Genomic DNA, 26,006 nt, shown 5'->3' with positions numbered 1-26,006 from the left:
GACTTGAACTTACACTCATTCCCCCCCCCACCCCCCCTTAGCCTCACTCCTAATCCGAGTCACGGCACCAGACTTAAACTCACAATCAGACTTAAACTCACAATCAGACTTAAACTCACAATCAGACTTAAACTCACAATCTCGGGCATGGGCAGCAGGTGTGCTAGCAAGGGGGGCTAAAACCTCATAAGGTGTCGGGGAGTGAGGTTTACCCACTGGCTACTGCTGCATATGTCTGTGTGCTCTTACTCTGGGTGTGTGCGTGCGTGCGTGCGTGCGTGCTTAAAGTTTTTTGGTGTTTCTGCCGTGTTTTGGGGGAACGTTTGTATATTTGAGTTATTCCTGTTGCTAAGGAACAGATGTATTCTCTGTTAGCCCCACCTCACACAAATCAGTCAGTGGCCCAGAATGCAGTTCATCCCCTTCCCTTGTCATCTGTCATCATCTCTTCTTCTTTGTCCTCTTCCTGCCTCTCCCTCTACCACACTCTATATACCTCCGTGTTCAGCTCCTTCCCTCCATCCCTCCATCCCCCCCATCGCATCCATACCTCTAAGCGTGTTCATCTGTCGCTTCTCTGTCACCCCATCCCTCTCTCTGTCATTAATTATGAAAGAGTCTAGCACACCTTGCTTGTTATTTAAACCTGGGTGCCTGCCTGGTGTTGGTCTATGACATTGGATGCACTGTAAATGTGCTTTGCTCATTGAAATCAATCTGACTGGGCCAGCTCACCAGGCCAGCTGCAATCTCTAGTGAGACTAGGAAGCCCAGTGTTTGGATCGCGTTCATTCACTGAATGTTGAGCTAGTATTCTTTGACAACCACTCTACAAGGGGAGTTCGAAAAGAGAGTACAGCCTGTCCGTGATCGTGGCCACGGATGTGAAGGCACCCTCCCGTATAACTCTGTGTGTGTGTGTGTGTGTGTGTGTGTGTGTGTGTCTGTGTGGTGTGTTTACCGGCCGTTGGGCCTCATGTTAGATGTTTTAGCTCTGATGCTACTGTTTGTCAGGCTGTGGTGTCACCTCTTTAGACTGCGAACACTGCCACTCCATCTCAGCACGTGCACACACAGGCATTTCGCACCAGAGTCCGTGTCCACATCATTCACTCGCACAATTCTTCAGAGGCCCCACACGGTCAAAAAAGTGTGGGAGTCGTCGTCGTTGTCCCCCCCCCCCCCTCTCAACTTCATCGCTCACCTCACCCCGCCCCTCTCCACCTCCTCTTCCTCCTACCAGGCTACGACTTCTCCGAGGTGCTGCGCTGGTTCGGGGAGCGCGTGGACCGCATCATCCTGCTCTTCGACGCCCACAAGCTGGACATCTCGGACGAGTTCTCGGAGGCCATCAAGGCGCTGCGCGGCCAGGACGACAAGATCCGCGTGGTGCTCAACAAGGCGGACCAGGTGGACACGCAGCAGCTGATGCGCGTCTACGGCGCTCTCATGTGGTCGCTGGGCAAGGTGATCAACACGCCCGAGGTGGTGCGCGTCTACCTGGGCTCCTTCTGGGCCAAGCCGCTGCAGAACACCGACAACCGGCGCCTGTTCGAGGCCGAGGCCCAGGACCTGTTCCGGGACATCCAGAGCCTGCCGCGGAATGCCGCCCTGCGCAAGCTCAACGACCTCATCAAGAGAGCCCGTCTGGCCAAGGTAAGATTTGCCTCCATATCTTTGACTCTTTAATAATTCATCACAGATTCACTCAATTGGTCAACGCTGCCCTGCACAAGCTCAAAGACCTAATCAAGACAGCCCGTCTGGCCAAGGCAAGACCCACACTTCATATCTTTGACCGATTGAGTGAATCTGTGATGAATTATTAAAGAGTCAAGCACACCGACCCTGTTATTTTAACTTAGGTGCCTGGTGATGTTCGGTCACATTTGGTTGCAGTACAATTGTTTTGTCTTTGGTTTACCCCATACCCCAGTAGAACTCTTTATCAAGGGCTCACATCACCTTGTCTCTTGTCCCCTACAAACACCAAAATGAAAGCAGAAGGAGTTAAGTTTTGTCTATGCTAGTTTGTCTTGATATAGCAGATGTAAAATGGCAATGACACCTTCATTGTTGTTGGTGTTAGGGTTGTCAGTACCCGATCCATACCAGCTGCCCTAGCCATTCTGCACGTGCACGTGCATCCACACTCGGAATCACAACATATTCCTGCCTGATTTTTACTATTTTGAACCGCTCATAATGCTTTGCGATTATGGAGATCGTTGTGGACTTCAGGCGATCTAGGAGCCACGCACACGCCCCAAATCTACAGTACCAGTCAAAAGTTTGGACACACCAACAAAAAAAAGTGTTATCTACCATTTAGACAATAATAAAAGTAAAGAAAAAACTTCTCAAAAAATGACATGGTGTGTCCAAACTTTTTACTGGCACTGTACATAACAGGGAAGCTGTGGAGCAGACCCTGATCTCCTCCATCTCGATCGAGGACTCCTGCGGAGTCTTAGGAAAGCGCAAACCTTTGCCCCATGATTCTGCCCACCGGCACCCAGTTGCCCACCATTGAGAACATGTGATCATAAACGCCGTCTGGGCAGAGCGAAAAGCATCATCAAAGATGCATCCCACCCTAACCATGGTCTTTTCACTCTCCACCCATCCGGCAGGCGTTACAGGAGCCTCTGCTGCTCAGGAAAAACTCCACAGCACAGCGCTAAGCATTACTGCACTCATTACTGCTGTCTCAGTACATTTGCATTTGCACTGCACATTCCTCCACAGGCTGAACCTCTCACATTGTCCTGATTACACACACCCACACACACACACACACACACTCCCCTTTCCAACTCATATATCATCATCATCATCATCATCGCCTACTACCCCTTCTGGGGCTTAGGCCGCAAACAAGAGTTCTCCAAGCATCTCGGTCCTGAGCTAACATCTCAAGCTGTCCCCAAGTGTAGCCCATTTTCTTGGCGTCTGCCTCCCAGTCTCTACGCCAGGTGTTTCTCATATATATATTTAATATATTATACATATTTCTTTCCCTGTAGAAAAAAATCCTGCATGTGCAGAATGGATTGGGCAGCCGGCACGGATCGGACAGTGAAAAGCCTGTCAGGGTGATGCTGCCTGTAGCAAAAGTAATGGTCCTGCCCAGGCCTCATAAGGCAGGCTGGTGATGAAATGTGCCTCTCATGTGAAACTAATTATCACCACGGCTCATGTTCCTCATTTCATGCCTGAGAACATAACCTTGACCCTTTGACAGGAAAAATATATCATCCCTGTGTGTGTGTGTGTGTGTGTGTGTGTGTGTGTGTGTGTGTGTGTGTGTGTGTGTGTGTGTGTGTGTGTGTGTGTGTGTGTGTGTGTGTGTGTGTGTGTGTGTGTGTGTGTGGTGGCCCTCGACCTCACCCCACAGAGACAGACAGGGAGATGGGGAGTGGAATTGAAGCCAGAGACTTGGCTCCTGAACTCCGACCCATCACTCACACACACACTCGATCACACTTGTCTCGAGTGAGTGTGTGTGTGTTCCCCTCAACCTCTTGTTCATTTTGACATAACCAACTATCTTGCGTGCTCTCTCACACACACCATTGATCTAAGGCACACTCTCTCCGCTGGTAAACACAACTCTCTCCACTCTCACGCTCGCCTCGCTGCGTCCTCTCTCTCTCTCTCTCGCTCGCTCGCTCACTCACAAGATGAGCCCTTCTTTAAAAAACGAGCCTCTTATCTCTTCCGCAATATTTTCCAGCTCGGCAGCGCAAACAGGAATCCGCCAGGGCTCCACATTCCTTCCTGCGTCATGAAAGTCCACGTGAGGTAGAAGTGGAGGGAGCTTTAGTGACCCTCTCGACCCCCAGCCCCCCTCACACTTACTTACTTACACACACACACAATCACACTTACTTTCCCCTGCTCCCAGCTGGCTCGCCCTGGTGTGTGTGTGTGTGTGTGTGTGTGTGTGTGTGTGTGTGTGTGTGTGTGTGTGTGTTTGTATGATGTCGCCTCTCACCACCTGACCCACCATGTGTTTAGCTCTCAGCTGCCCCCCCCCCTTGCCCTTGGGTTGCTGTTTATATTGTTCTCTTTTCAAAGAATAAACATTCCTGACAGGGGGAAGAAGCACGCTCTTATTTTGGCTCCTGCCGAGAAAGCGTTTCCTCGTTATTGAGGAAAAGTTTTGAGTAAACATTTGTTTTGGACGATTCCCCCTTGCAACCCGGCTGCCTTGGGTTGCCGGGGCGGGCAGGGCGGGGCTGTCGGGACTGCGAGTCACCAGAGGCACTCGAATGACTCCACCACCAAACTCAAGGCTACTCAGATAACTCTTTGTATCACAACAACACGGAACACAAGGTCGCGACATGCGAGTTATAATAAATTGCAAAGGCATCTATTAATAAGAGACACTGCACCTAAGGCTTGTGCTGAGCGCTTACTGACGCAAGTGCTTATCATAAATGATGGTAAAGCGCTGTCTGAATAGAATGTCTCTTCCGGCCTCTCTAGTCTGAGCCTCCAATTGGTTGTGTTCTATGTTGTGAACTTTTTCATTCATTCATTCATTCATTCATTCATTCATTCGAGTGTCTTTTGTAGGAATATGCAGTGGCCATTTTAATTCAGTTCTCTCCATGTGTAACATCTCCTCCCTATGTCTCTACCTCCTTGCCTCCCCCCCCCCCCCCCCCCCCCCCACACTCCATTTGACCACTCTCAGGTGCATGCCTACATTATCAGTCACCTGAAGAAGGAGATGCCGTCGCTCTTTGGGAAGGAGAAGAAGAAGGAGGAGCTGATCGCCCGTTTGCCTGAGATCTACGTCATGCTCCAGAGAGAGCACCACATCTCGCCCGGAGACTTCCCCAACGTCACCAAGATGCAGGTGAGCCCCCCCCCCCCTCCCCCATCTCTGGCCGGTGACCTGGGATGATCTCGTAGAAAAGACCCAGATGCTTCGTATTGGTCGTAGTTGTAAAGGGGTATTCCCACGGGTCGACAGGTTTGCCTGTAGGTTTGGATTTAAGGTTAGGGTTAGGGTATACTGGCTACAGCTGCAGACTGGGGTCAGCTGACTAAAATGGTCCAATCAGATGTTCTCCTGCCTGGACCCTTGCTGTAACCATTCTGGCAACCCCCAGTGTAGGTGGAGAAACATCCCAGCTTAATTATCTCCCATTCCTCACCCTCATTCCAACATCACCACCACACACGTGACCTTTTGACCCCCTCCGCTTAGCTAAACTCGGTAAGATCGTTAAAAGGGTTCAGATCCTCCCGTTGCAAACACTGAGGCCTGCGCCAGAGCCATAAAGGATTTAGTAGTCCACCAGCGAAGGCGATTTATGGCTGAGAGGGGGTTATGTGTTTCTGTGTTTTTGAGGAGGACTTTTTTTTTTGCATGAATTTATGCTCTTGACCACACAAGTGTAGATGTGTAATGTGCGAGGGAGTGGAGGCCTTAGCCAAAGCTCTGGAGAGTACATCAGAGTGGAATGGGTCTAGTCTAATCCAGTGGGTATGTGTGAGCGGGTCCAGTGCTGAGCTGGAGAGTTCATCAGAGAGGAATGGGTCTGGTATAATCGTGTGCCTGTGTGCCTGTGTGCCTGTGTGCCTGTGTGCCTGTGTGCCTGTGTGTGTGTGTGTGTGTGTGTGTGTGTGTGTGTGTGTGTGTGTGTGTGTGTGTGTGCCTGCGTGTGTGTGCCTGCGTGTGTGTGCCTGCGTGTGTGTGCCTGCGTGTGTGTGCCTGCGTGTGTGTGCTTGCGTGTGTGTGTGTGTGTGTGTGTGTGTGTGTGTGTGTGTGTGCGCGTGTGAGGGAGAGCGCCTGAGAGCGGGCCCAGTGCTGAGCTGGAGAGTTTGTGAGGGATGTGATGCTACGTTAATGCTGATGGGGTTCTCTCTCTCCCGCCCTTTGGCCGTCACATGAAAGACAGAGCTGGAGCTTGAGCTCCTGATGAGGAGCCAGAGGAGCTGCCAGCCTGCTGAGCTCAGGGGCTGTGACTCTCTCCAGGGGGACCCAGTGACCGCATCCTCTCTGCGCCACTCCCATGAGGCCTTGCCAGGGGGCGTCTGCAGCCCGCGCAGTCTGGGCCCTCGGGTAGAGGAGCTCTGAGATGCCGGGGAGAGTTTTGATTTTGGGGAGAAATTGGGCCTGTGCGTGCGTGCGTGTCTGTGTCTGGAGGAACGCCCTCTCTCTGATGAGGAACAGCAGAGAACTGTACAGCTGAAAGCTCCCTAACCAGGAATTGTGTTTCCTGTGCAGATGACATATTGAGTGTGTACGTGCGTGTGTGTTTTTTGTGGGGTTTTTTCTATTTGGTGTGTGTGTGTGTGTGAGCCAGCCAGCCAGCAAAGCAATTGAGCGTGTGTGTGTACACAACAGCTGGACCACCCGTCCCAGTCACACACACTCTCCTGGTGTTCTGTTCAGGGTCACTCAGCTGTCTCCGAAGGGGAGGGTGGAGGCGTGTGATCAGAGCCAGGGGCGATGGGAAACAAACCCGACTCTCTTATTCAGGGTTTCGTAAGCTCCAGCTCCATGCAAAATGAGTCTAAAAGTATATGCGTGACCACGATCAATACATGATCCAATGATTGCATTTTTAGGATAAAATAGTTTTGTAATGGAAATTGTTTTATTCATGTCTGGCTTTTCTTACACTGAACTTGTGTTTCTTCGTGTGTGTGTGTGTGTGTGTGTGTGTGTGTGTGCGTGCGCGCGCGTGTGTGCGCGTGTGTGTGTCCCCTCCACAGGAGCAGCTCCAGCACTACGACTTCAGCAAGTTCCCTTCGATGAAGATCAAGCTGATCGAGTCGGTGGACAAGATGCTGAGCAACAAGATCTCTGGCCTGATGACTCTGATCCGCGAGGAGGAGAGCCGGCAGCCATCCCTGAACGTGAGCGGCGGGGCCTTCCAGGGCTCCGAGGACAGCCCGTTCGGCCGCGGCTACGGCGAGGGCATCAGTGCCGGCGCCGACGCCGAGGACTGGATCGTGGGCCGCGACAAGCCGCGCTACGACGAGATCTTCTACACACTCATGCCCATCAATGGCAAGGTGACTGGCGTCAACGCCAAGAAGGAGATGATGAACTCGCGCCTGCCCAACACGGTGCTGGGAAAGATCTGGAAGCTGGCCGACTGCGACCACGACGGCATGCTGGACGACGAGGAGTTCGCCCTGGCGCAGCACCTCATCAAGGTCAAGCTGGAGGGTTACGAGCTGCCCAACGAGCTGCCCGAGCATCTGGTGCCGCCCTCCCACCGCAAGGACCCCACCGCCGACACCCTGTACAACCACGAGGAGGAATGAAGCATGCTGGGACAGGAGAACCCAAGACTCTCTGGCCCCCCGTAGCCTTCACAGCCTCCGCACCGTGGGACTGTTCACTTGTTCATTTTATACAGTTCAAATACAGTTGATTTTATATACTATCTATTTTTTTTTTCTTTGGTCCCTTTTTGTATAATGTTACTGTAAGTGATTCTTTTAAGTTTATGTCACAATCTCTCACTGGATATCGTGTGTTACTGAAGTCAATTATAGGCAGACTGGCTCAACAGATGCGCCCAGGCAGTGAACTGGCCACGGTCTGGCGATGGCCTTCTCATATTCGCTCTCGCTGGCGCACCAAGTCTGAGCTCATTCTGTTGTGACCCTAAGAGCAGGGCGAGCGTCCGGCCCAGTCAGGCTCCATCGCAAGAACAGTGTTTGAGTGGAGACACAACCTCGTGACACACAGTGCTTGTTCCTTTAACGCCTCACTTCAGGCAGGGCAGATCTATGGTCACTCTGTGTCATAAGACTGCTCTAGTCTCTAAGGCAAACGAGGCACGTCTCTAACTCCTGCATTCATCTCTACGTTTAGAAGGAGTGATGATACATGTCAAGATATTTAGTAATAAATAATATATTAATTATTGATACTAAAACATATATCAGTTTTAAGAATAAAGGTTACTTAAAAGTTTTATATTTTTTTTGCTTCTTAGCATTCCGCTTGTTAAATGTCCCCATGAAATGGCAGTAAAAAGCCTCTCAAGTCAACCTTTTCTTGTCATGTAAGAAAAAATGTGACATACACAACAAACATTAACACAGCATGTAGGCACTTTCTCAGGTTTCTTATCTGTCATAGTTGGTTGCTCTTCACACATTCCAAAGCAAACTCTGCAGTAAGAACCAAACACAGAGCATAGTCCTACAGACCATTTTTAACACATAATGTTGCTGTTACAAAGATAAGACTCAAAATCATTTCAAAAGGTCTTGAGGTCAATTCTTCACCTTGTCAATACTTAATTGGCACTTTATATACTTTATACTATATAAATATCACCAGACTGCCCTCTGGGTGTTTCATTTCCTGTACAGAAATGTGCTGACAGTTTAAGATTATGAAACTGAATGATAGGTTCCACTTCCATATTTCAATCCCCTGTTCTTTTGAAACAATGTCATTTTTTTTTTTCACCCAGAGGAAAAGATAGATGACATACTAGATACTGTTGCACAATTCAGTTCAACTCCTCACGAAATGATCTGTCCCAAATAGAATGCTTTGAACCCTCCACCGCGTGATGGCATGAGCCAGCCGCAGAGCAGATGATGACAGATGAGCGTTGTGTCCGAAGGGAAAAGAGGAATCTCTCTGCTAGCACTGTGACCACAACTACTGTTACTGAGGTAACACCTTCACACATGTGCATCAACTCCTGCTGTTGCCAAAGTTATAAGTGTGGTGTAAGCCCTGGTGTTCAATGTAACATCAGACACACAAACACACACACTCTTTCCTGAGGCATGTGTTTATGAAGGGGAGTTCACTCTCCCTTGAACACGCATCCATATATCTGCCTTAAAACCCTGCTCTATAAACTGCTGACACTGATCAGATTTAGACCGGCGATGGACTGGGCTACATGCAGTGGTGTCCACCATGTCCTTAAGCCTTTGTCCTTAGGCGTGCCCTGATAGGACGGTGGTGTCCACCATGTCCTTAAGCCTTTGTCCTTAGGCGTGCCCTGATAGGACGGTGGTGTCCACCATGTCCTTAAGCCTTTGTCCTTAGGCGTGCCCTGATAGGCCGGCGATGGACTGGGCTACATGCAGTAGTGTCCACCATGTCCTTAAGCCTTTGTCCTTAGGCGTGCCTTGAAAAATCGAGCAGTGTGCTTGTTTGGCAGCTTTTACATTTAAGGATTTTGTGTGTAGTTTATTTTTTTGGTGGGCTAGTATTTAAAGCAGTTATCTCAGCGAAGGTTGCAGCATTTACTTACTGTTTCTGTTTAGTACTATTGAAATTCTGTTTTATCCATTCCTGCTTCTGTTACCGTATTTGAGAATCCGTTGCTGACCTGCCGTGCCGATATCAGCCTTAAAAGGGGGATACGGCCTCTGTCAACCTGTCAGGAACATGGGCTGTTATGATTATGAATGTATGAATATTTTTCCTTGTAACAAATTGTATTTGATTTCAGTGCCTTTGACAGGGTTACAGAATGTAGATAGTAAAGAAGTAAACAAATAAGTATGTGTCTGTTTGTTTATTATTATTAAAAACAACAACAACAACAACAACAACAACACAGGAACAGTTTGTGGTGACCCTGCCGCATTGCAGTATCTCATACAAGATAACTCTGATTTCTTCTGTTGTTTTTTTGCTGAATAGGTTACTTTTACCATTTTATCTTGCATGTATCTACCATACCAAGTTTTCATCAAGTCATTTGCTCCGAAATTAGGGTTTATAACATTAAACAACTAATGCAACTTGCAAACTAGTTGATTTGTCAGCGGAAGAGAGACTGATGTTCGAATGGCCATATGAACCTTGGAGTGTGTGTGTGGGTGCCTGTTTGTGTTTTTATACCTGCAAGGAATTTTAATTTGACCTTTACGAGCTTGAGCCTTGATGTATCCTAGCAGACTGGCCCTATCAACCCCCCCTGGCGGGTGACCATTGCCCCTGTGCGGTGCCAGTGTCAGGTGAGTAAGAGGGTTGTTCATGCAGTAAAACTCCTGCGCTGGCGCTACAAAGGTCACTTCACTCTCCCTCTGTTCAGTCCGGGAGTGGGAAGCACAACTCACAGCCGACGAGACATGTTGAGATTCCCTCTTCGCTTTTAGCTGAAGAGACATGTTGAGATTCCCTCTTCGCTTTTAGCTGAAGAGACATGTTGAGATTCCCTCTTCGCTTTTAGCTGAAAAGCCGTCTTAAGGCCAGAAGGTAAGAGCTTGATTGGGGCCTTAGTACTCCATTTTCAGTTTTTAGTACTTGAGTACTCGACCAGGTTTAGTCAAGCGTTGAATGGCAACGTAGCATATTTCTGAGTGCATAAAGGGAACTTATTTGAAGGCAGGTTTGGTTAGTTGGAGTATAGTTCTGTCATACATGTTGTGATGAAATTCTGATGAACATTTAGTATGTCACCTAGGCACACTTTCCATAACAGGCTTTGAGACGTGATGTCAGGGTGACTTTATCAGGAGTCGTGCTGTTATCTGAATAACTGTAATGAGAGATAAAGAGTGCTCACTTTAAAACAGGCAAGACACAAGGCTCAGTCTCATACTTAACACAATACTGAACTAGAAGAGATTACACCCAACAGGTTGTTTATGAAAAGTAGTTTCCATGTACAGTTTGTGATATTTCTTACGCTTCATCGGTTATAGGTAGCTGCTCGAACAAAACATGGCTGGTTCTAAGGTCATACTATCTGGTACGTACTAAAGAAATGTGCATTATGCCAGGAATTTACAGCCTAGCAGAGTGTTGGTACTTTACTTTAGCGTCAGCAGAACAGAGATGTTAATTGCCCTTACATATCTAATAGCAGTCAGTGACACAGTCATTACATTTTATCATGACACATTCTGAAAGAGGAAGGGAAGACCACAGCATCACTAGGCTGAGTCAAAGACTTACTGTGTGTGTCTGTGCACGTACGTGTGTGTGTGTGTGTGTGTGTGTGTGTACGTTTCTGTGTGTGTGTGTGTGTGTGTGTGTGTGTGTGTGCGTGTACCTGTGTGTGTGTGTGTGTGTGTACCTGTGTGTGTGTCTGTGCACGTACATGTGTGTGTGTGTGTGTGTACGTGTTTGTGTGTCTGTGTGTGCGCATACGTGTGTCTGTGCACGTACATGTGTGTGTGCGCACATACGTGTGTGTGTGCGTGTACCTGTGTGTGTGTGTGTGTGTGTGTGTGTGTGTGTGTGTGTGGGTACCTGTGTGTGTGTTTTTACGTGTCTATGTGTTTGTGTGCGTGCGCATACGTGTGCGTGCGCATACGTGTGCGTGTACCTGTGTGTGTGTGTGTGTACCTGTGTGTGTGTGCCCCTACATGTGTGTGTATGTGTGTGTGTGTGTATGTGGTGTGTGAGCAGGGATGGATAGCAAGCGGGACGGTCAGGAGTATGAGCAGGGCCGTATCCGGGAGCTGCAGGAGCAGCGGATGACCGTGCAGAAGAAGACCTACACCAAATGGATGAACAGCGTCTTCGCTAAAAATGGGGTAGGAAGCCACAATCACCGCAGTTACCATGGTTACCACAGTTACCACAGTTACCACAATCACCGCAGTTACCATAGTTACCACAGTTACCACAATCACCGCAGTTACCATAGTTACCACAGTTACCCCAGTTACCACAGTTACCCCAGTTACTACAGTTACCACAGTTACCACAGTTACCGCAGTTACCGCAGTTACCACAGTTACCGCGGTTACCACGGTTACCACAGTTCCCCATCAGGAAATGACGCCCCAGTGCAGCCTTCTTCATTGACATCATATCCAGTCTAAATGTGCATCCCATGTCCCTCAGCCCAACGTCTGTGACTTCACTGATTAGAGTTGAAGAAGTACACATAGAGACTGAAGGTGTATTCTCTGAAGGTGGCTGAAAGGAACACTACCGGGTTTACACATTTTGCAAAGCTTGCGATTTACCCAGAGCTCTCAAGCACAGGCCTGTAACTGATTTACATTCAAATATGTGAGCAGAGAAACTGTGTCCTTAATATGCACTTAAGGGGAAAGAACACATGAGCTGGAATGGTGTACAAGTGAACTGTTGCCCAGTATGTTGTTTTGAGGTATTTATGTCAAATAACGGAGATTAGGACTAGAAAAAAAAACTAAATTACTCACTGTCCAGCATTTGACATGGGCTTAAAGCACTTCTAGGCCAGTGCCAAGTTCCCCTCAGGATCCCCATAATTGCTGTATGTATATAACATTGGTGATGAAGTTTGCATACAAGCATAACCTCTCGAGGCAGTGAGTGAGAGGAAGTATGCGTCCCAAGTAGGTTTCGTCAGACAGACCAGAACTGTCCCAAGTCCACTGAGAGCGCGTGTGGCCCGGAGCAATCTTCCCCCCTCAGAGGAAGTACACGCTTTGGCCAATCGACTTTGGCTCCTAGTTTTGGACACAGACATGGGCTTCTGTTCTTTCCTCATATCTCTTCATATTAACCAGTTGAAGTCTATTTCATCTAACCACAGCATGGTGATACTGTTTGTTACTTATTTAAATTAGTCAGAGAGAGAAGTCAGTAAGAGCTGCCTGTCTCTGTGTGTGTCATGTTTGTCCCCTCAGCCTATGCACCCACTATACAGACAGAAAACACTCATCACTTTGGGCTTCTTGTGTGTCTTTTGCTTCTTTCTATGGAAGTAAATAGAGTCTAATTTTGAATTGAGAAAATTAAGCAATGAACATTTGGACACTTGAGCGTTGGACACTTTGGACTCTGATCGCCATGTTTAATCTTAGTGTTATTAGCCATGTTTAATCTTAGTGTTATGCTGTTTTAGGTGTAGGCCCTGGAGACAGTCTCAAAATCCTTTCATTGTTTCATCGTGTTTAACTGCTCCTCGGTCTCTGTCATTTGTCCTATGGGTTGGGCTTTTCAACTGACAAGCTGAACCTATCCAGAAACCTAGCACTCAACTCTGTGTGTTGATGGGAGTTTTTCTCAGGCAACAGTTGTCACGTTGTAACGTTTTAACCCCTGAAATCCCTCACGGACCGACAGTAGACAGCTTATCTTTAAGTTGCTTTCGCTGTTGACTGAGTTCACGGAGGGTAAGAGTGAACCGACCTCACAGTGTGACCCTGATCTCACACATGCTGTCACTTCCTCCAAGAGGAAGACCAAGGGGAACAACACACTTAAAAAGAGAGAGAGAGAGAGAGAGAGAGAGAGAGAGAGAGAGAGAGTGAGTGAGTGAGTGAGAGAGAGAGAGAGAGTGAGAGAGAGAGAGAGAGAGAGAGAGAGAGAAAGAGTGGGTGAGGGAGAGGGAGGGTAGGGGACATACCTTGAGAGAAATGAGAGGTAGACGTAAATGTTTCAGCAGCAGGAGGCACAGGAAGGAAGGGGACTGGATGGTGGATGTTGGGTGTCACCGCTAGGTATAGCTTGGGAGTGTATCCTGTGGCACACACACCTCACATGGCTCCGGCACTAACATGAACAAACACACTCACGGCCACTCAAGAGCTCACACAGATGTCAGAGATGAAACACACACACACTCACACACACACACACATACATACACACACACACACACACGCCTCACATGGCTCCGGCACAAACATGAACAAAACACACTCACAACCACTCAAGAGCACACACAGATGTCAGAGATGAAACACACACAGACGCACACACACACACAGGTACACACACACACACAGACAGACGCACACACACACACACACACACACACACACACACACAGGTATGTGAAGTATGCATACTAAAGAACATACAGAAAAATAATAATAGGGGCAAAAGAGGGATTTGATTTCCGCTAGCAGGGTTGGGAGGATTACTTTAAAAATGTATTCCGATACAATTACTGATTACCTGTTAAAAATGTTATTCAGAACCTAATCCAAGTATCACAATATTAAAGTAATGTAACTTGATTACTTTCCGTTACTTTTGGATTTCCTCAATGCCAAAAACATTGGTCCAACCTTGAAGACAAAGACATGTACTGCTAGAGTCATAAACTGTGCAACTCAATGGTCACATGCATTTCATGAAGTGGTTGTGCTATCCACAAACCCCTCCTAAAAGGGCACAAACCAGCTTTTTCAGATGACATACTTTCTGCATTTGTGCGGTAGCAGTGCTATATACAGACGTGGACAAAATAGTTGGTACCCTTCCGTTAAAGAAAGAAAAACCCACAATGGTCACTGAAATAACTTGAAACTGACAAGAGTAATAATAAATAAAAATGTACTGAAAATTAACTAATGAAAATCAGACATTGCTTTCATTTGCGACAACACAGCAGAAAGTATGAACCAAAAAATAATAATAAAATAATAAACCGGTCATCCCTCACTTTTCTTAGCCGTAGTTGAACACTGTCAACAGTTTTTACAAACAAATACCTTGCATAATTTTACACTTTTTGCCAAATCCCCTTTGCAATATAGCGTGGGCCTGCTGGGCGGAAATGTGAACTAGTTCAGTTTGTTGCCCTGAAGGAAAATGGGCATGAGGGCCGTGTGGTTGTGGTTTGATGTGTGCTTATATGTCACGCCAGCGCTGCTCCTGCCACGCGCCCTTCGACTTCAACTCACGCACCTCCGTCTCATTCACAATCACCAGAGTACTAATCACGCACACCTGTCACCTCTCTATTTAAACCCTTCACTCCGTGTCTGACCTCGAATCATCATAAGATGGCTTTCACTTAAGCGTATTCTGTAAGTCAACAGCACAAAGTAACCGTAGAAAAGAAAATGAGGAAACAAAGTTTTAAGAATTAAACCTGCCCTCTGCTCAGTGTTTTCTATAGACAAATCTGCTTGTCATTATGCAAATTCAGCCTACGAACCTACATTGAAAGTGCACAACACCACAGTTTACAAAGCATAAGGTAATACAAAATAAAATCAGCACAGCTTTAGAACATCCACAGTATTTTTAATGAATCAAGTGTCCACTTTCTGAACTGTCGAAGATCACGCTGAAACTTTAATTAAACTGCCACGAACATATTTCGGTCAGGGGTTACTGTTTTATTTAAACAAGATCATCATCAAAGTCCGCCTTTTTCATTACGTTTGTAGGCAAGTAATACTAACAGGTTAGCTAACCAACTTTAACCTTAGCTAACTGGATGTCTGTGTAGACGTTAAGTGTTGGTCTTGCCTGTAAATGCTTCATGAAATTTGACGTGGAGTCCTTGGACAACGACAGTATTTTCACCGCGGGGAGCCATAAGGTGCACTGCACTGTTATGTTCTTCCCACTTTCAGCTTCGAGGACAAAATAGTGTCGATATTTCCAGCCAGGGAAAGCATTTTTTTAACTCCAAGTCATCAAATGGACTTGTAGTTTTCTCTGTTGTCTTCTCGTGACGTGTTGTAAAGTGCACATGTGGATGATAGTATAATGTTTTGCATTTTAAAATGTATTTGTAATCCTGTTAACAATCCCAATTTTTGCTTAAAGTATCTGTAATCTAATCAAGTTTTTGTAATTGTACCGCAATACAGTTAAACCTTTTTCTGTATCCTAATTACATAACGCCGTTCCATGTATTCCGTTACTCCCCAATCCTGTCCGCTAGTGACATATCACTCAAAAGTGTCTTCTCAGCATATGGATCATTATATACTACAGTCAGAGTGTATACACAACTGAAATTTATAGTACTACAAAATGTTAGAATAATTTATTACCACACACACACACATATCAGAGTGGGTTAACATCAGCTCAGGGGGAAAGGCTACGACTCTGCCATGTGGTTCCTGAGGTCCTCTCGTCCGCCTGTCAGGAAAAGACTTGTATTAATAGCTGTCTGCACTCGTTCTGAAGGTATGACAACTCTTTAACTGTTTCCCCTTCCCTTTCCCCTTCCACCTTTGTTCTGGAGGCCGCTTTTTATTGTTCTCGGCTGCCGGGGCCTAAGGAGGAGGTATTTTCCACACATTTCGCACTCTTTGTCTAGACGCTCCAACCAATCAAGTGATTGTGCAAACAAACACGAGGCATATAGATCCTGGCTTCACGCAGATGAACAAATAAGCTCATGTTCTCCAGTGCAGGCCAGTCAAGAGTGGTGAAGCTTCACAGAGGGTCACAGTTCTGGTGGTGTGAACTAAGACCTACATACAGTTTGAGGGATGGGAATTGCTGCTCTTTCTTGTGAGAAGAGCAGGCCCTGTTGCATTTGTGTGTGTGTGTGTGTGTGTGTGTGTGTGTGTGCGCGTGCGTGTGTGTGTGTGTGTGTTAGCCAGAGGGAAGACAGACCAGCTTGGGCATGTCTATTAAGTAGGAGGGGGTAGAGTACGTATGAGTGTGTGTGTGTGTGTGTGTGTGTCTTAAGAATGGTGAATGGGTGTGGCACACTGTAGGGAGGACGGATCACATTAAGTCACATTTTAATAGAGCGCGTTGGCCAGCTGCAGTGCTAGAATCCAAGCAGGCAGCTGTGACTCCACCCTGTTAAGCCCCCACCCCCACCCCTACCTTATCCACAGCCCCATGGAGTGACTCACAGAGTCCCAGAGGTCAAAGGTCAGATTAACTAACCGCCACTGCAGACACATGACTGGCACAGGCCTTTCTGAATCTCAGTGACACCCTGATCAGTGTCTTCTACATGAGCAAATCCAGCTGATCCCCTGCCCATCCCGATTCCTCTTTGATTTTCCAATGGGTTTCCCACAGTTTATACACGTATCAGATGGGATCGAACTACTTTAAGGCTCTGTAAGAACACATACTTAAAAGCACTGCAGACATAACTGTATAGGTCTATTGGTGGTTTTGGATTACATTTCTATGAACAACGCAATATTTTAGCTCAGGTTTCTTTACACATGAGGCAAAGGAAGCAAGGAACCATTTAAAACATTTCTGGCTTCTTGTCAAATTTGGGAAACTAAAAACCCACACCGGAGCTTCATGTGATGTGTTCTATCGCTCTATGTTGCTATCTGTACGCACATGTGTGTCAACACGTCCCGTTACGCCCTGTGTTCTTCTGTGCATGCAGGAGGAGGTGAACCTGACTGACGTTTACACCGAGCTGAAGACAGGAGTGTCCCTGGTGCGTCTCTTGGAGCTCATCTCCGGGGAACCCCTGCAAACACCTAGTCGCCGAACCATGAGAGTCCACTGCCTGGAGAATAACAGCATTGCCATCAACTTCCTCAAGAAAAAGGTCATAAACCTCACTTATCACTGCATCATTAAGTTAATGCTGTAAAAGGCATTTGAACTGTGCTTTCAACTGCTGCCGTGGGTCACAGGGCTCGTAGCTTGATTGTTATCTTCCTTGTACGTCGCTTTGGATAAAAGCGTCTGCTAAATGATTAAATGTAAAAATTAACACAGAGATGCGTTATTAGAACACACAGTCAAAGCCGACTCAAGATCAAAGGCTTGTTGCTGATTAGCTGCCAGCTTGTCTGCTTGTGTGTTTTGTATTACAGAATATCCGAATGGACCTGATCGCTCCTGAGAACGTTGTGGACGGAGACAGAACGCTCATCCTGGGCCTCCTATGGATCATCATTCTGAGGTTCCAGATCGGATTCATTAACTTAGATGAGGTATGGGAACGAGGCCGCTGAATGATGAATGATGAAGGTGTGAGTCGGAACAGGGCAGAGATCTCGAGGTGGCTTTGAAATGGTGCTTAACTGAGCCAGTGTTTAGGGTGAATGGGGAGAGATAGCAAGGACCTTTAAGTATGTGATTCTTACAGAATGAAGATGGGTTCTTAGCGGTGTCATGGCTTTTCATCTGGTTTCATCTGGTTTCTTTACCCTGTGCTTGTAGAGCAGTCTGTTCCCACTCCTAAATGTATGTAATCTCTATATGCTGAGCTCAGGTGGACGGTAATGCCAGCCTTGCCCACCGATCCGCCAAAGAGGCCCTCCTTATCTGGTGCCAGCACAAGACAGCTGGCTACTCTAATGTGAATGTACAGGACTTCTCTAAAAGCTGGCGGGATGGCTTGGCATTCAACGCCCTCATCCATGCACATCGGTGAGTTATAACAGAGAGACGCTTAAGTCTGTTTACTTTCATGTGACCTATAATTCTGACCGACACACAATTTAAAATCAGAAAACTTCCCAGCCAGAGTTGGCGCATTCAAACGCCATTAGACCAGTGGTGAGTCACAGTCAGCTTCAAACTCTCTCCCAGGCCCGACTTGTTTGATTACTGGCGTCTGCGCGAGGACGACCCGAAGCGGAACCTGACTCATGCCTTCACCCTGGCCGAGAGCGAGTTTGGCATCATGCAGCTGCTGGAGGCAGAGGACATCATGGTGCCGCACCCAGACGAGCGGTCCATCATGACCTACGTCTCCCTCTACTACCACTACTTCTCCAGGATGAAGCAGGGCCAGACGCTCCAGAAGAGGATCGCCAAGGTCAGTAGTGATCAGGGTCAAAGGTCAGTAGTGATCAGGGTCAAAGGCCAGACGCTCCAGAAGAGGATCGCCAAGGTCAGTAGTGATCAGGGTCTAAGACCAGCAGCCAAGGTCAGTAGTGATCAGGGACTAAGACTGGCAGCCAAGGTCAGTAGTGATCAGGGTCTAAGACCGGGAGCCAAGGTCAGTAGTGATCCGAACCTAAGACCAGGGGCCAAGGTCAGTAGTGATCCGTGTCAAAGGTCGGTAGTGATCAGGGTCTGAGACTGGGAGCCAAGGTCAGTAGTGATCAGGGTCAAATGTCAGTAGTGATCAGGGTCAAAGGTCAGTAGTGATCCGGGTCAAAGGTCGGTAGTGATCAGGGTCTGAGACTGGGAGCCAAGGTCAGTAGTGATCAGGGTCAAAGGTCGGTAGTGATCAGGGTCAAAGGTCAGTAGTGATCAGGGTCTAAGACCGGGAGCCCCCCTGCTCTTCACAGCTGGGTTTCCATCCAACTAATTTGCCTGTTTCAAGCGCATTCATGATAATTCAACAAAAGGAAATGTTGGTCTGTGCTCATCTCCATCAGCTGTGTAATGCACTTTGAAAGAAATACTCTCCTCATCAGGGGAGCAGATGTGAACAGCTCTGGGTACCAAACTTTGTTGTCAGGGCACCGCTAATGGATACACGTCATAAAAAATGGGATTAAATACGAATAATCTCATTTCCATCGATTTGCCATATGCTCATGTTCACCAGCTTTCCCTGCTCTGACATCATTAGTTGTACTCTTGAGTCACTGAACCCATTTGATTCAGATAATCAAGATCATTTTAATTACACTGATTAGCTGGGATGGACGGAAGATTTCCCTCCAAGAGTATGATAATCCTTTACTTACCTGGTAAACATTGTTTATTCATTACTGTATTCTAAGAATTAAATGATTAGGATTTAAATTATTATCTTGGGCCTTCAAAAAAATCAACTGTTCCTGCTGTACAAAAGAAGGTTCTGATTCTGGGTGAAACTTTTTCATTCCTTTTCCTGGAAGAAAGGAACATTTAACCTATGGACCAGTAAAACACAGCCTTATCATTCCTGTGCCTGGTAGACCCCTCCATGGTTTTGCTGTGCAGCTCCGTGATGACTTACTGTGGTGGAATTTACAGAGAGTAATCCTGTCAGTCAGGACGGTGTGTGGGGGGCCACGGCGGGTCAAATAATATCCAAAGGCCCCCGTTATCTTCTGCTTTAGTGTGAGGCTCTGAGATCCAGTGTCTGTGTGAGTGATGGGGGAGATACTCCCTCGCCTCAGGGGAATGTGTGTGATGATGTACACAGACGTCCTCATGCTGTCTGTTGACACAACACACCCTGGAATTATATCTATAGGTTTACAGAGCACACACACAGATACACAAACAGGCGTGTGTCCCCCCCCCCCCCTCCCTCTCTCTGTCTCTCTTTTATGCGCACATACTGTGCATATCTGTATATCTGTACACTCACTCAAAACTAGTCTCCCCATTATCTCACTTTCACACTATCACACCACATCAAAACATACGCCGACAGAGGAGCGAGATTTATGACAGTGGCACACTCTGCTGGCAGCACAGAGTAGTGCAGACGCGCTAATCCAGAATGAAGTTACCAATAAGAACAGCCGTCCTCGGATTAACGGTTACCTCTAGCAGAGAAACAGAGGGTGGGAGGGGAAAATACGTTAATAAGATAAGTGTGAGCAAGGGTCAGGTAATACCAACGAATGCATGTGCGACATTTTCTGTCAGGACCACACAGTCTGCACATTTTTTGAGACGACGGGTGAACAGTTTCAAGTGGGCGACATGAATAGAGACATTATGTTGTCTAACCGTTGAACAACATATTCAGCAATGAGTTTTATCACATTGCCGCTCTAAGCCTCATGTGCAAATGGGGCGTGATACCGGCGAGACATGGACCGAACGTAGCAGAGTGAGCGGGGTGACACTCACTCGGTCACCCACTTACGCTCGTCAGCAACGGCTCCGGAGTGACAGTAAGGGCAGAGGCATCAAAGAATGACTGATAAACAACTCAGATAAAAGACAGGAGGCAATATGTCCTTCGGCGGGAGTTTCAGTAACCAATGGCTGAGGTGGCAAAATATGCGTGTTTCTGTCATAACAACACAGACGTCGGCACTGGGAAAGGTGTGTCTACTGTCTAACGTTATAAGAATATCTCTGTCCTTCTTATGCTTACTGGTTTACTACAACACATTCGTGCTTGAATAGGCTACTTGAATGTTGAAGCAAGGTGTTTGCAAGTTCGGTCTTTGGAGCGGTGGGTATCCAAGAGAAAATTGTTTACTGTTGTATCAGTGAGTTGTATTTTGTATTCTGGTAGAAGGCTACGGAGTTCGGGCCTATGGAAAAGCCACCATACAAGCGTTTAGCACCAGTTAGCTAAATGTACTTGGCCTAATGCCTAATTGACCCACTATATTACAATCTAATCCTATGCTATGACATTTATCATACATACCAACCGAACATAGTGGTAACCTTCTATTACCTTTTCAACTTTCTCTTGGCCTTTCATCCATTTGTATCAGTCTCTTGTCACTCCACAACGTTGTTAACTTGGCCATTCAATGTTGACCAATTTCTCCCCTCTTCAAGATCGTGGGTCTCTTAAAAGAGCTGGATGACCTGAAGCAAGACTATGAGCGGATGGTGACCGACCTGCTGAGATGGATCCAAGAGAAAGTGGTGCAACTGAACGACCGCCGTTTCCCAAACTCCTTGCGCGAGATGCAGATCCTGGTTGCCGCCTTCAAGACCTACCGCACCGTGGAGAAGCCCCCAAAGTACCAGGAGCGCGGAGCGCTAGAGGCCCACCTGTTTGACCTGCGTACGAAGCTCAGCACCAACAACAATCGGGCCTACGTTCCTCCGGAGGGTCAAACGCTTCGGGATGTGGAGCGTGAGTGGCTGGTGTTGGAACGCGCGGAACACGAGCGCGAGGGAGCCCTTCAGGCGGCCCTACTGAGGCTCGAGCATTTGGAACAGCTAGCGCAGAAGTTTGAGCGCAAAGCTAAGCTGCGAGAGACCTACGTGGAGGACGCGCTGCGACTGCTCGTGCGGCAGGATCCACAAACGCAGGGCGATCTGGAGGACGCGCAGGCCGTGGCGCAGAGGCTGGAAGCGCTGGCCACTGACGGACTCGCCCGGGAACCGCGTTTCAGGGCGCTCAGCGAGATGGCTGTCGTCATTCAGAGAGAGAACTACCATAGCAAGGAGCAGGTGGCTCGCAGGTAAAACAAAACATAGCTGAAAATTAATTTCCCCATTATTTCACCAATTATAGCCATTTTTATTTATTTATCTTTCCTAACTATAACAAGCTACAATATTCCTCACCATGATTTACTGATTGATTGACTGCGGTCAGTTTACTGATAGCTGGATTGATTCGTTGTTTGATTGATTGACAGAGAGCAGAAGATCTCTCAATGCTGGCAGGAGTTCCTGGAGGGCCTGGAACAGAAAAGGGCGCTGACGGGTGACATAGTGAACACCCTCTCTGTCCTCAGGGACATCCAGATGGCTTCACAGGAACTCAGCGAACTACAGGTGCAGAGTTCAGGAACCCTCTAACCCCTAAATGTGTCTTTGTTCGAGTAATACTCTTCCTTACACTTTTTTCTCCAGCAATGTAGTTTTCTTGCGTGACTTTCTTTTTTTTTGCAGTGTACATAGTGGTTTCAATATTTGTGTGAATGTTTGGGATCTTTACTTAGTTTAGCATTTCAAGCTCCTAAAGTGTCCAATCCAGTTTTCATTCAACCCCTCTCCCCTTTCACATTTTTGACACACTATCTTAACTCTTTCTCTTTCTGCTGTCTCTCCCTGCCACAGATGCAGGCTGGCTCGGAGGAGTACGGTAGGCAGCTGGAGGAGGTGGTGGAGCTCCTGCAGAAGCAGGACCTGCTGGACGCTCAGATTTCAGCCCAGGGGGAGACGTTGGGCTCCCTGAGTGGCCGCGCCCTGAAGGAGGGGGCGCACCGGGACCCGCGGCAGGTGCAGGCCAGTGTGCGCCAGCTCCACAGCCAGTACAGCGCTCTGCAGGCCCTCAGCAAGAGGAGGTGAGGAGACACACACACACACACACACACACACACACACAGGTGCAGGCCAGTGTGCGCCAGCTCCACAGCCAGTACAGCGCTCTGCAGGCCCTCAGCAAGAGGAGGTGAGAGGAGGAGGCACAGTCACATGTGCAGACTCTCACTCTCTGTTTCACACACACACACACACACACACACACACACACACACAGATGAACAGGGCCACACATGCTCACACAGTCACACACACACACACACACACACACACACACACACACACACACACACACACCACACACACACACACACACACTAACAAACATTTGTGAAATATTTTAGTTTATTACAATGGGCCCACTTACCTTCTTGAGGGATGACCAGTACCCACATATAGCTCCTTTGACAACATGGATGACCAGTACTGACCAAAGGCCATTTTAGGTTGTGTGCATGTCTCTTCAGTAGCCACTGTCTGATTCCCTCTCACTGCTGACTCCAATTACTGTTTTTGTGTAGGAGGACGGGTCTTGAGGAGCAGCGGGGGCTGTTTGAGTTTTACTTTGACTGTGACGAGCTAGAGGCCTGGATCTATGAGCGCTGGCTCCTTCTGCAGACCGCCGGCCTGGGCAGAGACCTCAGCCAGATCCAGCAGGCCCAGCTGAAACACAAGGTCAGGCAACACTTTGTGTGGTAGTGTTCTTCAACAGCATGCATGCACACAACACAGCATGCACACAACACATGTGTGTGCGTGTGTGTAAGTGTGTGTGCGCGTGTGCGCATGTGCGCACATGATGCAATCAGTTGAGAAGTGTGAGTTCTTGGCTCGTATGTGCGTGTGTGTGTGTGTGTGTGTGTGTGTGATTGACTGTCTCTGTGAGAGTAGTACATCTTGCTGATCTAAAAAGCACTCTAAGAAGTCATCCATGTAAAAGTGTATAGATGTTTAAAAGTCTCACTGCTTCCCCCCTCAGGTGTTGGAGGCGATGGTGCAGTCCCATGAGGCGGAGCACACAGCTGTGGTGGCACGGGGGGAGGAGCTGTGCGGCAGGAAGCCCCAGAGCGAGAGCGCCATCAGGAAGTGGCTGAGGACGCTGGGACGCCAGTGGGAACAGCTCAGGGAAGAAGTGACCAATCACAGAGAGCGCTTGCATGCTGCCAGTGTCATCAAACAGGTGCATACACTTATACACAAACACGCGCATGCAAACGATCTCTCTCTCAAACACAAACACGCACACACACATCAAATACAATTTAAATAAACTATCCAGCTGACAGGATACATGATGTAAATGTCATGTTTGATTATTAAGTGCAAATGAAAGGTTTGATGAAGGCTGTTGGGATGTCATATATGTATTGTAATAAATTAACTCCAGCATACTTTTTTTTTTTGTGATAAATTTTTTATTGACAACATTTATGCAGTTATAACATTAATGCAGTTACGACATGCAAGACAAAAGTATGTCAGAACATTAATTATTCCAGCATACTTTTGAAATGGAGGCTATACCATCACGAAAACGAATCCAGAACAGTTGCATTTTGTATCATCAGGGAAAGTGACCCCTGCGTGACCCCTACCTTGACCTACTCTCCTCACCCCCGCACCTCTTCCCTCTCTCAGTACTTCGCCGACGCGGCCGAGGCCAACTCCTGGCTGGGCGACCGCAGGCCCATCCTGGCCAGCGAGGATTATGGGAAGGACGAGTGGAGCAGCACCGCCCTGCTACAGCGCCACCAGCGTCTGGAGAAGGAGATCGGCGCCTACGCCTCCGAGGTCAAGCGCCTGGGCGAGCAGGCCAGGAACGCCGCCCAGATGGCCGCTCTGACCGTGCTGACTGTGAGTCTGTCATCCCCTGACAGTTTAAAATGTATTACATTTTAAATATGCACAAGGGATGTAACAGATTGTCAGAAGTGGGTTTGCCTCTTCTGGGCCTCAGTGCAAAGTGGATAACACGTTTCTGAATTAATAAGGGGGACTCACAGAGACAGAGATGTCAACATTAATCACTCTTATATCTGGGAAAGTAGACTTGTGTTGCCTTGAATCTTAACTTGAAACAGAAAGTCACCACAGTGGTGCTTTGAAAGACATGAGTGTGTGTATAGATGCGTGCGCTTCCCTCCTTGTGTAGGTGGAGCCTAAGCGGAGCAGGATGGCTCAGTACAGCGACTCAGGTGAGGAGGAGGAGGACGAAGGTGGTGCGAAGAAACGAGGGAAGCTGCCCGTGCCGAAGGAGATTGTGACGCCAAAGACTCCTCCTGAGCCACAGGGAGCCACAGCCAAGATCAGATTCAAATACAGAGGTGTGTCTACACCTCAGTTATGAATGAAATCATAGTAAAGAATATTTAGAGTGTATGAAGTATACTTATATTTACAGTGTATAAAGTATACTTATATTTAGAGTGTATAAAGTATGCTTATAGTTAGTGTGTATAAAGTATACTTATATTTAGAGTGTATAAAGTATGCTTATAGTTAGTGTGTATAAAGTATACTTATATTCAGAGTGTATAACTGTATACTTATCGCCTTACTGTCTGTGCTCTGCCTGTCTTACTGTACCTTTCATTACCTAAGCCTCCAATTGACCTCCCTTCACTGTGTTATTGCTTCACTGGTGTGTCTTCAGCTTCAATCTCACCTTGAGTTTGTGGTGTTATCAGGGCCAAAGGTCACCATGGACCGTGGGGAGGAGGTCACTGTTCTCAGCCAGGAGAATAAGGAGCAGTGGCTGGTGAAGGACAGTAAAGGGAACGAGCAGCTGGTTCCTACTGTGTACATCACTGAGCTGCAGCCCATGGTGAGCATCCAGACCGCTTGGTGTTGGTTCTGCTCTGCGGTTTCTAAAATGTCTGTCCTTAGATTCTAGTTTCTAGTGTGCTTGTATTGTGGATTTACTGGAGAAAATTTGTTTTACTGATGATGAGAAAAAATCGAATCCTTTGTGGCATGGATGAGACAATCATACCTGCTTTTGCCATCTGTGTCTCTGAATCTCAATCTATTCCAGTCTAAAGCCCCAACTGTACTTCTGACTCCTCCTACGACAAATGGGGTGTCTGAGAGTCCCCCGCGGAGGGTGAACCCCCCCCGCCGCCGCCGCCGCTCCTTGCGCCGAGGCACCGCCGAGATCAAGTGGATCCCCGACCCCCACCTCCAGAGGGACACGGTGGAGAGGACTCAGAGGGAGCTGGAGGACGACTACAGGAGCCTCTCCCAGCTGGCCCAGGTGAGGCCTCCTGCTGAAAGCCAATATCTCTCTGCCACACACTGCCCAATATCTCTCTGCCCCACGCTGCCCATATCTCTCTGCCACACACTGCCCAATATCTCTCTGCCACACACTGCCCAATATCTCTCTGCCACACACTGCCCAATATCTCTCTGCCACACACTGCCCAATATCTCTCTGCCACACACTGCCCAATATCTCTCTGCCCTTCGCTGCCCAATATCTCTCTGCCCTTCG

At 47.7% G+C, this 26,006-nt stretch overlaps 2 protein-coding genes across 3 annotated transcripts in view; both read left to right on the top strand.

Moving 5' to 3' along the window:
• Positions 1-9,763, top strand: part of ehd4 (EH-domain containing 4) — a 17,897-nt gene extending 8,134 nt beyond the window's left edge. For both annotated transcript variants that reach the window (XM_031579895.2, XM_031579897.2), the window contains 3 exons: positions 1,244-1,656; positions 4,706-4,870; positions 6,739-9,763. In XM_031579895.2, the coding sequence (XP_031435755.1) occupies positions 1,244-1,656; positions 4,706-4,870; positions 6,739-7,296 (1,136 nt within the window). In that variant the 3' untranslated portion in view covers positions 7,297-9,763. The remainder of the gene's footprint in view (positions 1-1,243; positions 1,657-4,705; positions 4,871-6,738) is intronic.
• Positions 9,764-10,032: 269 nt separating this feature from the next.
• The window catches only part of sptbn5 (spectrin, beta, non-erythrocytic 5), a 64,797-nt gene continuing 48,823 nt past the window's right edge, over positions 10,033-26,006 (top strand). Inside the window, exons 1-17 of the mRNA XM_031580498.2 lie at positions 10,033-10,216; positions 10,666-10,712; positions 11,375-11,502; positions 17,028-17,195; positions 17,467-17,586; positions 17,868-18,025; positions 18,188-18,416; positions 21,071-21,705; positions 21,886-22,024; positions 22,310-22,471; positions 22,579-22,643; positions 23,035-23,188; positions 23,493-23,693; positions 24,152-24,367; positions 24,666-24,837; positions 25,201-25,337; positions 25,548-25,766. Of these exons, the coding sequence (XP_031436358.1) occupies positions 10,685-10,712; positions 11,375-11,502; positions 17,028-17,195; positions 17,467-17,586; positions 17,868-18,025; positions 18,188-18,416; positions 21,071-21,705; positions 21,886-22,024; positions 22,310-22,471; positions 22,579-22,643; positions 23,035-23,188; positions 23,493-23,693; positions 24,152-24,367; positions 24,666-24,837; positions 25,201-25,337; positions 25,548-25,766 (2,931 nt within the window). The 5' untranslated portion in view covers positions 10,033-10,216; positions 10,666-10,684. The remainder of the gene's footprint in view (positions 10,217-10,665; positions 10,713-11,374; positions 11,503-17,027; positions 17,196-17,466; positions 17,587-17,867; positions 18,026-18,187; positions 18,417-21,070; positions 21,706-21,885; positions 22,025-22,309; positions 22,472-22,578; positions 22,644-23,034; positions 23,189-23,492; positions 23,694-24,151; positions 24,368-24,665; positions 24,838-25,200; positions 25,338-25,547; positions 25,767-26,006) is intronic.

This window comes from Clupea harengus, chromosome 14 (assembly GCF_900700415.2).
Source record: "Clupea harengus chromosome 14, Ch_v2.0.2, whole genome shotgun sequence".
NCBI lineage: Eukaryota > Metazoa > Chordata > Actinopteri > Clupeiformes > Clupeidae > Clupea > Clupea harengus.
Note: the sequence above shows the minus strand (reverse complement) of the source record. Positions and strands in the feature narration are given on the sequence as shown.